General features: G+C 32.3%; 1 protein-coding gene across 1 annotated transcript; it reads right to left on the bottom strand.

Annotated features, from left to right (window-relative positions):
• Positions 1–8,242: 8,242 nt before the first annotated feature.
• LOC139862289 (anaerobic nitrite reductase HB2-like) lies at positions 8,243–9,701 on the bottom strand. The gene is made up of 4 exons (XM_071850864.1): positions 9,558–9,701; positions 9,312–9,426; positions 8,949–9,065; positions 8,243–8,555 (listed from the first exon to the last, which is right to left on the bottom strand). The coding sequence occupies exons 1-4, from the start codon at positions 9,650–9,652 to the stop codon at positions 8,403–8,405; spliced, it is 480 nt and encodes a 159-aa protein (XP_071706965.1). The 5' UTR covers positions 9,653–9,701; the 3' UTR covers positions 8,243–8,402.
• Positions 9,702–11,753: the final 2,052 nt, after the last annotated feature.

Here is an 11,753-nt window from a genome sequence, read left to right as displayed (position 1 = left end):
GTCCTTATTTAAGTATGCGACAGCTGAAGCTCTTAATAATCACCTGAGAATAAACATGCTTAAAACGTCAACAAAAATGTTGGTGAGTTATAGGTTTAACCTATATATATCAAATCATAATAATAGACCACAAGATTTCATATTTCAATACACATCCCATACATAGAGATAAAAATCATTCATATGGTGAACACCTGGTAACCGACATTAACAAGATGCATATATAAGAATATCCCCATCATTCCGGGACACCCTTCGGATATGATATAAATTTCGAAGTACTAAAGCATCCGGTACTTTGGATGGGGTTTGTTAAGCCCAATAGATCTATCTTTAGGATTCGCGTCAATTAGGGTGTCTGTTCCCTAATTCTTAGATTACCAGACTTAATAACAAGGGGCATATTCGATTTCGATAATTCAACCATAGAATGTAGTTTCACGTACTTGTGTCTATTTTGTAAATCATTTATAAAACCTGCATGTATTCTCATCCCAAAAATATTAGATTTTAAAAGTGGGACTATAACTCACTTTCACAGATTTTTACTTCGTCGGGAAGTAAGACTTGGCCACTGTTGATTCACGAACCTATAACAATATATACATATATATTAAAGTATGTTCAAAATATATTTACAACACTTTTAATATATTTTGATGTTTTAAGTTTATTAAGTCAGCTGTCCTCGTTAGTAACCTATAACTAGTTGTCCACAGTTAGATGTACAGAAATAAATCGATAAATATTATCTTGAATCAATCCACGACCCAGTGTATACGTATCTCAGTATTGATCACAACTCAAACTATATATATTTTGGAATCAACCTCAACCCTGTATAGCTAACTCCAACATTCACATATAGAGTGTCTATGGTTGTTCCGAAATATATATAGATGTGTCGACATGATAGGTCGAAACATTGTATACGTGTCTATGGTATCTCAAGATTACATAATATACAATACAAGTTGATTAAGTTATGGTTGGAATAGATTTGTTACCAATTTTCACGTAGCTAAAATGAGAAAAATTATCCAATCTTGTTTTACCCATAACTTCTTCATTTTAAATCCGTTTTGAGTGAATCAAATTGATATGGTTTCATATTGAACTCTATTTTATGAATCTAAACAGAAAAAGTATAGGTTTATAGTCTGAAAAATAAGTTACAAGTCGTTTTTGTAAAGGTAGTCATTTCAGTCGAAAGAACGACGTCTAGATGACCATTTTAGAAAACATACTTCCACTTTGAGTTTAACCATAATTTTTGGATATAGTTTCATGTTCATAATAAAAATCATTTTCTCAGAATAACAACTTTTAAATCAAAGTTTATCATAGTTTTTAATTAACTAACCCAAAACAGCCCGCGGTGTTACTACGACGGCGTAAATCCAGTTTTACGGTGTTTTTCGTGTTTCCAGGTTTTAAATCATTAAGTTAGCATATCATATAGATATAGAACATGTGTTTAGTTGATTTTAAAAGTCAAGTTAGAAGGATTAACTTTTGTTTGCGAACAAGTTTAGAATTAACTAAACTATGTTCTAGTGATTACAAGTTTAAACCTTCGAATAAGATAGCTTTATATGTATGAATCGAATGATGTTATGAACATCATTACTACCTTAATTTCCTTGGATAAACCTACTGGAAAAGAGAAAAATGGATCTAGCTTCAATGGATCCTTGGATGGCTCGAAGTTCTTGAAGCAGAATCATGACACGAAAACAAGTTCAAGTAAGATCATCACTTGAAATAAGATTGTTATAGTTATAGAAATTGAACCAAAGTTTGAATATGATTATTACCTTGTATTAGAATGATAACCTACTGTAAGAAATAAAGATTTCTTGAGGTTGGATGATCACCTTACAAGATTGGAAGTGAGCTAGCAAACTTGAAAGTATTCTTGATTTTATGAAACTAGAACTTTTGGAATTTATGAAGAACACTTAGAACTTGAAGATAGAACTTGAGAGAGATCAATTAGATGAAGAAAATTGAAGAATGAAAGTGTTTGTAGGTGTTTTTGGTCGTTGGTGTTTGGATTAGATATAAAGGATATGTAATTTTGTTTTCATGTAAATAAGTCATGAATGATTACTCATATTTTTGTAATTTTATGAGATATTTCATGCTAGTTGCCAAATGATGGTTCCCACATGTGTTAGGTGACTCACATGGGCTGCTAAGAGCTGATCATTGGAGTGTATATACCAATAGTACATACATCTAAAAGCTGTGTATTGTACGAGTACGAATACGGGTGCATACGAGTAGAATTATTGATGAAACTGAACGAGGATGTAATTGTAAGCATTTTTGTTAAGTAGAAGTATTTTGATAAGTGTATTGAAGTCTTTCAAAAGTGTATAAATACATATTAAAACACTACATGTATATACATTTTAACTGAGTCGTTAAGTCATCGTTAGTCGTTACATGTAAGTGTTGTTTTGAAACCTTTAGGTTAACGATCTTGTTAAATGTTGTTAACCCAATGTTTATAATATCAAATGAGATTTTAAATTATTATATTATCATGATATTATCATGTATGAATATCTCTTAATATGATATATATACATTAAATGTCTTTACAACGATAATCATTACATATATGTCTCGTTTAAAAATCATTAAGTTAGTAGTCTTGTTTTTACATATGTAGTTCATTGTTAATATACTTTATGATATGTTTTCTTATCATAGTATCATGTTAACTATATATATATATATATCCATATATATGTCATTATATAGTTTTTACAAGTTTTATCGTTCGTGAATCACCGATCAACTTGGGTGGTCAATTGTCTATATGAAACATATTTCAATTAATCAAGTCTTAACAAGTTTGATTGCTTAACATGTTGGAAACATTTAATCATGTAAATATCAATCTCAATTAATATATATAAACATGGAAAAGTTCGGGTCACTACAATATCGACCCATGTATATATATTATTTGGAACAACCATAGACACTCTATATGCAGTAATGTTGGAGTTAGCTATACATGGTTGAGGTTGATTCCAAAAATATATATACTTTGAGTTGTGATCTAGCCTGAGACGTGTATACACTGGGTCGTGGATTGATTCAAGATAATATATATCAATTTATTTCTGTACATCTAACTATGGACAACTAGTTGTAGGTTACTAACGAGGACAACTGACTTAATAAACTTAAAACATCAAAATGTATTAAAAATGTTGTAAATATATTTTGAACATACTTTGATATATATATGTATATATTTGTTATAGGTTCGTGAATCGACCAGTGGCCAAGTCATACTCCCGATGAAGTAAAAAATCTGTGAAAGTGAGCTATAGTCCCACTTTTAAAATCTAATATTTTGGAATGAGAATACATGCAATTTTATAAATGTTTTACGAAATAGACACAAGTAAATGAAACTACATTATATGGATGAATGATCGAAGCCGAATATGCCCCTTTTTAGCTTGGTAGCCTAAGAATTTGGGAACAGTCCCCCCAAATTGACGCGAATCCTAAAAATAGATCTATCGGGCCCAACAAGCCCCATTCTGGAATTTAGAATGCTTTAGTACTTCGATTTTATCATGTCCGATGGGTGTTCCGGAATGATGGGGATATTCTATATGCATCTTGTTAATGTCGGTTACCAGGTGTTCACCATATGAATGAATTTTATCTCTATGTATGGGATGTATATTGAAATATGAAATCTTGTGGTCTATTATTATGATTTGATAATATATAGGTTAAACTTATAACTCACCAACATTTTTTATTGACGTTTTAAGCATGTTTATTCTCAGGTGATTATTAAGAGCTTCCGCTGTTGCATACTAAAATAAGGACAAGATTTGGAGTCCATGCTTGTATGATATTGTGTAAAAACTGCATTCAAGAAATTTATTTTTGATGTAATATATTCTTAATGTAAACCATTATGTAATGGTCGTGTGTAAACAGTATATTTTAGATTATCATTATTTGATAATCTATGTAATGCTTTTTAAACCTTTATCGATAAAATAAAGGTTATGGTTGTTTTAAAAATGAATGCAGTCTTTGAAAAAACGTCTCATATAGAGGTCAAAACCTCGCGACGAAATCAATTAATATGGAACGTTTATAATCAATATGAACGGGACATTTCATGATCGGACTGGGGTTTACTAGAAGTTCCTCCACCATCGTATGTATATATATAATCCACAAGCGACGGACGCGTCATTCACATATATATACACCTCGATTGTCTAGGCTACCACATGAGGAACCCAACCCGCAGGTTGATCTCTCCTACCGAGGCTACCACACAATAGGGACGCACTGGGCTCCAGCAGACAAGTATCAACTAACATGCAGTCATCACAACGTACTAACTAACGGTAACAGTAAGTATATCTAATAAGCATGGCAATCATAATATAACATGCTACTCTATACTATATACTCCAGTAGTCCCACTCACCAAATACCAGTAACCAGCTCAGATAATCTACTACTGAGCGGCTTTCTTATCTTTATCACCTGAGCATAAGGCAAATCATGTTAGTTTCTGTCCATTAACACAAAACAGTACAGTACAGAAATTTTTGTATCAAAAAGCGCTCGCTAAAAATTTCTTCTTAACACTTATGCATTTTCAAAATTTACATCCTGATCATCAAAATACAAACGGGCGGCATAACGGCTAAAAATCAACACATAGTAAAATATTTCACTGCCAAAGACACTTGGTCGACTGTCAGAGACAGTCGGACGACTGTCAACACTCACTCGGCCGAGTGTCTAGTCATTCGGTCGATGGTCTCTCACAGACACACCCGGCCGTGGGTCATACACACTCGGTCGATGGTCGAGTCGGTCGGTTGAGTGTCTCGAGACACTCGGTCGACTGTGTTTATCTGCAGAAGCTGAAGAACAAACTACAGGTTTCACTCAAAATCGACCAATTCTTACTCTAGAGCTCGATTATGACCTGAAAACTGACCAAATCGAAGACACTAAACATGTAGAAACATAAACCCACAAGATTAGGACTCAAACAACATAAAATATAACCACTTTAACCCAAATTACTCACTTTGTAAAACTTTACACAAAACCCAAATTTCTTAAAGATTAAAGCATGAAAGCTTGTGATTCTTACCTTGATAGAATCAGTAAATCACAAGGAACAATATAATGTAAAAGATTTGAGCTCTAAAACAAGGATTTAAAATTAGGGTTTGATAGTGGGTGAAGATGAAGATACGAGTGTGTTTGTGTGTGTAGAGAAATCTGGAAACAAATGAGGAGAGAAGCAGCACTAGTCATCTAAAGTGGGTTAAAATCTCACACTGTGCAACTCACGGGTATTTATCAGTTATCTGATATCTTTCGTACATCAATTGACGACTCAAACAAAGTCCAAATTAAATAAACAAACATGTTCCGTGAACCTTGTCACAAATGGTCATAACCACATCATTACATAATAATAAATATTAAATAAAAATAAAAGCATACAATAACACAATACCAACTTAAGGGCAATTTAGTAATCTTATAGATATGCCCGATTGAAGATGTTACATGCGTGGTTAAACGCTAGAGCAAGAGCGGTACGTAATCATACTTATAAGATGTTATATAATAAAACAACTGTCTGATCAAAGTTAAAATTCATGGATATAAAGTTTTACTAAAAAAGTTTAATGTTTATGTCTTAGTGTGCCGATCCTTATGACCTCCCCGCAGAGGTGAATGGTGTTCTTAACCAAACGTTCATTTGGTTATCCAAAAGATCCGACTTTAATGTAAAAAACAATTACCGTGTATACACTATGATGGATGCAACCGACAATGTGGACCTCATCAATAAGATTGCTACCAAGGTCAGTAAGAATGGACACTCAGTTGACTTGGAGAATGATGAGCGTACTATAAAATTCCAAAGTCCTTTAAGGTAGACAACTGTAAATTTTAGATTTCTGAGCTATAAATATGTGATTCATCACTCTTTACCATATATTTTCTTGATAGTAGTACTATATCACTTAAGTGTGTATTCCCTTGTGCTAATACAAATACAGAACAATGTTGTGCTTGATTCTCCTGTGTCTACCTCAGGCATCTCCAAAGTAGCAGAAACATCTGTTAGTGGTAAACGTAAGAGTGATTCTCCACTTGAGATTCTCCACAGGCGGAACATCAGTTGGAATGGGTGCACTCAAGTTACCGAAGATGGAACCATTGTTATTTCAATCAATACATATTGGTTCGTCTTTGGTTTTATCTAAGTTTCTTTTTTAAGCATAAACTCTAAAATAAAGTGGCCATTCATTGTCACTCACTTACCAAGCGATTGTCAAACGCTTGCATTTATAATTTCCTTATTGTTTTTTGCTACTATGAAGTACACCTTTCATTAGAGGTATTACTACGATTTGCTTATTATGCAATAACATATAGGGTTAAGGCTACTCAAGGGTCATATACTTTTCATTTTGTCCCGATGTAGTCCATATACTCAAAAAAATACTATTATAGTTCATAAACTTTAAAAGAATGTATCGATATAGTCCATTGACCTGATAAATAAGGTTGATCGATTTTAAACCGTTGATCTTCAAAAAAGTATAATTTTTTTTTGTCCCGATGTAGTCCATATACCCAAAAAAAAGTACTAATGTAGTTCACATACTTTCAAAAAGTGTATCGATGTAGGCCATAAACTTTTAAAAGTGTATCGATGTAAACAAAAGGTGACATGTTTAACCGGTAACAGGTTACCTTATGGACTACATCGATACACTTTTTAAAAGTTTATGGACTATAATAGTATTTTTTTGGGTATATGGACTACATCAGGACAAAATGAAAAGTATATGGCCAATGAGTAGCTTTAACCCTAACATATATTGGTTTGAAGTTTTAATAATTGGTTCTTTTGTGTTTAATTTAACTTTCTTTTTTACACAAATTAGCGGTTTTGCCAGGTTTGTATTTACAGGTTCTTTTCTGTTTGTTGCAACTATGAAGTACGCATTTCATATACAGTATTTTTTTGAAGTTGTAGATTTGGTCCACATTCTATATAACGACGTGTGTTTGAATTTTCCGCATCATTTTCACTTTCTAACGCCTCGCTATTGATTATATCGAGCACTTGCATCAAAAACTCTTCGCTAGATGATGATGTTGAAGACATTTTATGAAAGAAAAAAGTTTATTTGGAGAAGAGAAGTTAATTTGGAGAAGTATAAAGAAATATTGTTGTTGTTGTGAAAATGAGTATAAAATGTAGAAGTGTATATAGAAAAAAAAAGATATATATATATATATATATATATATATATATATATATATATATATATATATATATATATATATATATATATATATATATATGTGGGGAGATTCAAACGTGAACCACTAAAAAGGTGAGAACTGCGAGAAGTATTTAATTTAATAGTTTTTATGCGTTCAAATACAACAAATTACATGGAAATGTTAATCAATGCACATATCATTAACAAACATACGTTCATTAACTCAAATTACATGTTAAATTGTTAATTATATGAAACTGTTCACATGTTTGAAAACAAATATGCACATGTGAACAAGAAACTATATATTTAATTATATAGGTAAAATATAAGTGTTTTTTAACTGTTTTATGTTCATTCATACTCTTCATCAAGGTTTATGTGTGATTAATCTAGTTACATGTGAAAATCTTTATAAATCAAAAGTTCTCGCAGTTCTGACCTTTTTTATGGTTCTCGTTTGAACTTTTGGCTATATATATATATATATATATATATATATATATATATATATATATATATATATATATATATATATATATATATATATATATATATATATATATCCATTGAATAACGGATATATTTCAAACAAACACACCGTTACCAGAGCGACGGTGGGATTTAACGGCAATTTAACGACGGGAGGGAGTGGGATTCTCACCGTCCCCACCGTTAAACGTGTATAACAGCTTAAAAATACCCGACTCCTAGTGCTCTTATACACCTTACATGTGTAAGAGTTGTTTATTTTTATTTTGAATCAAGTGTTGTTTTCATAGGACTTTGTTTGGGTATGGGTCTTTGTTTCTATATTTTTCGCAAACAAATCATTTTCAATTTAAGTGACAGATTGAATGACAAAAAACAAAAATTTTATTTATTGAATTAAGAGTTATACATAAATAAATCATTAAATAAAAACTAAATATCCCCAAGAGTTTTGTAATATGGATATAAACATTGATAAATATGATTACCACCCAAACATATGAAAGTCTTGTAACATGGATAAGGAAAAGTAGTAGTATTAAGCTAAAATTTCGAGTCGTATGTTTATTGGTAAACGAATCAAGGGTTTATTTCTGCAGCCTCTTTCTTCATCTCATCTTGAATAGCGGCTGCAAGTTGATCATAAGCTTCAGCCCAAGCACCCTTCATCTCTTCACTCCATTTCTCCCCTACTCCTTTCTCCACTGTTCTCAACACTGCTTCCTTAACAACCTTCATCAATTTATTCCAGTGTTAAAAAAATATAATTTAATCAATGAGAAATGATAACGACGACACTAAAGTCTAAATGCCACTTAACGAATGAGTGAATAAAAAAATATTCTTATATAAATAATCACAGATTTTAACAAAAGACATGGACCTAATGGTCATGAGGCTGAGATTTCACGTCTTGATGTCGGACAATTACAATTATTCGTGAAATAATTCGTTGAGTGTTTGATTTGGTTTTATAACAATCACAAACTTACTATTACTAATGTTATTTTATAAAGCTAATTAATTAAAAGCAGGCTAAACTAAATCCACTCTTGAAACAAAGCATTTTTGAAAATAATAAAGCTATTACAATTTTAAATATAGTTAAATAAATAAAAAATATACCTCAAAGTGAGGACCAACAATTCCTTTCTGAAGATGAACAGATCCCAAATACTTGAGTGTAGAACCAGAAACCACAACTTCTCCTTTTTCCCTTAACTGAATTGCTGCCTCACATGTCTTAGATACAAACACACTTGTACGTTTAGTTATTTACATATATACGGAGTATATATATTATATTAAATTAAATTGCTTTTAAGATTATATATGAAAGCAATCTCTATACGAGTATACTTGTTTGCATATCACCATTCGATCCGTACATTACCTCCAACCAGATTGGTTAATGTTGTTGTTGTATATATTGTATTAAAATTAAAATAAAAACTGAAGTAATTAAGATCACATATAAATATTTCTCACCATCTTGAAAACCTTGATAGCATGGGACTTGAGTTTTGGGTTATTTTCAGGAATTTCATCTGTATCCTTCAAAAACGAAAATAATCCCCTAGCAGAAGGTGCAATCTCTAGTACCCTTTTACCATTAACAACAATAATATTGTGTTAGTTAATCTCAATAATATTATTATTTCTTAGTTTATTTTGAAAAGTAATAAATCTTGACACAACAATTACTTCATACGAACATATATATGATAAACTTACTGAGTAAAGAAATATAGACTGAGGGTGGGAATGTCATTCTTCATAATCTCCCATGAATCCTTAACCAATGCTTCTTGTTTCTCACTAAAACCCATCTTTTTATGCTATCTTTTAACTTTGAAATCTCTTTCTCTACCATACACTTTATATATGGGGTATGAATCGTGTCATATGCCAATAATATCCACAGGGGTAAGAATGTAACTTTTGTATGAATATATCTGAAACATATGGCCACGTACATATTATAAGTGGTATTGACCCTTTGACTTGTTTAAAAGACACTTTGACTAATGTTAGACACTTTGACTAATGCTACGGAGTAAGAATAATAATTTTTTGAGCCACCTTAGAAAATGAACTTGTGTACTTGTGTGGTTAAAAACAGATCATTTTAATTTAACCAAAAGACCATTCATCTAGAAGTATCTAGGTGGCATTAGGGTAATAATCCTGAGATAGCACAATTATATACATTTATATTTTTGGATTAATTCGTGGACGTGAATGTGTGAGTTGCTTTTTAAGAAGCAGATTGTTTAACATGAACAAAATTTTCTTCTTTTTTTAGCAAGCTTATCATGTTCAGATTCATTTAGTATTGAACATTTTATTGCAAATAGGTTAATTAGGTAGATAACATAGAAAAGACAGAAGGTCATTACCATGCAACGAATAAATATGTAGGTCGAATACCAAAGAGCCTCTGGCCTAACGAAATAAAGAAACTCAACAAATTTGAGGTTGTGAGTTCGAGTCCATCGTAGACAAAAATCGTGTGTATTTTTTTGTTAAAAAAGAATATGTATGTCGAACATACTTGAGACACACCAAAATAGAGAATTAATAAATTATTATTAGGTATTCTCTTACAAAATTTATCATCCCTCTAAATCATGTAATGGTAAAAATAAGCCGATTGGCCCAAAAAGGCGGTTTCTACCGTAGAAACCTCATGGGCAAAGTCGGACCCGTTTCCATGTGTTGTAACGTGTGTGTTTTATTTTGTTTTTTCTCCTTAAAAGAAAATTTTAAATTAAAAATGATTCAAACATCCAGTTTGTTACAATTGTGTCAGACTAGTATTCAAAGAAGATCTAACAACCTTTTGAAACTATTATTGATCTAGACCCTATTCCACAACCAATCATATTGACTAATTCAACAACCATTGAACAAATCAATTACAACCAAACAATCTAAACGAAACACACCTAGTGAACGAACCAATGCGTGATAGACACCAATCGAAATCCCCAACATAACATTACCAAGGCCAGACACTAAAACAAGCGACGGCTATCCACCATAAACCAAATCCAAATATTGAACCACAAATCACCAAGTACACTCAATAAACCGAAACACGTCAGAGAAGACAAACCTTAATCAGTATTAATGCATTAATTGTCCACTTGAAAGTAGCCTGATCTATGTGCGGATTGAAAGTAAGGTAGATTCGAACGTCGAAAGGCCTAAACCGGTTTTATTTGGTCGTAGTGGAAGGTGTTATTGTGATTGCGAGGTCCCCTCGTGTGACGGTTTTTGTAAAGCGTGGTACGTTATGAATAAAGATGTTTCAAGATGTTTACTTAGTGATGTTAACCCGAAGTCTAGAAAGAAGTCGAACGAGGCTTCCACTTCGGGTTCTTACAAGCTCAAAGATAACATTGACGGCGTGAATTACGGAAACGCAATTCAAAACTTGTTTATGGGTCCTCAAGATGGAAGAGATGGTGGATCATCGGTAATCGAGAATGGAAATATGTCCGCGGAGGCACTTGCAACATTCGCTGATATGATGACACGTTTAGCTGGGGAGAGCGCGCCGGGTGATGGATCTGCTAATGTACTGTCTTACAAGATTGAGAATCGATCTGAAAAGAATTCTTTGAAAGAGACGGTTAATGAAAAATTAAAAAGGGCGGGTCCTCGAGGTTGATTGGTGTGGTCCGTCTTGTGTTCTTCGGTTGTTCTCATTCCTTGTATCTTAGTGTAATATTCGGTTATTTTGGTTAATTTGTTTGCAAGATTTTTTTGGGGATGTTAGGGAAGCACGTTTGTAGATAATTTCTGTTTAGTTGTGCTTCTTAGGTGACAGCTTCCCCGTTTCCCTTGTCCTTTTGTATTCCTGTTTGAAGGCGTTTTCCTTTGGAAAACGATTCCTTTGGAAAACGATCCCGGTTCTATATTAGT

This window comes from Rutidosis leptorrhynchoides, chromosome 8 (genome assembly GCF_046630445.1).
Source record: "Rutidosis leptorrhynchoides isolate AG116_Rl617_1_P2 chromosome 8, CSIRO_AGI_Rlap_v1, whole genome shotgun sequence".
Classification (NCBI taxonomy): Eukaryota; Viridiplantae; Streptophyta; class Magnoliopsida; order Asterales; family Asteraceae; genus Rutidosis; species Rutidosis leptorrhynchoides.
This window is presented reverse-complemented; position numbering and strand designations above follow the sequence as displayed.

Coding starts and splice junctions, on each gene's coding strand:
- LOC139862289 (XM_071850864.1), bottom strand. CDS start 9,652: ATGGGTTTTAGTGAGAAACAAGAAGCATTGGTTAAGGATTCATGGGAG. Junction 9,066..9,311: donor CTATCAAGGTTTTCAAGATG/GTGAGAAATATT, acceptor TTTGTATCTAAG/ACATGTGAGGCAGCAATTCA. Junction 8,556..8,948: donor TTGTTGGTCCTCACTTTGAG/GTATATTTTTTA, acceptor AAATTGATGAAG/GTTGTTAAGGAAGCAGTGTT.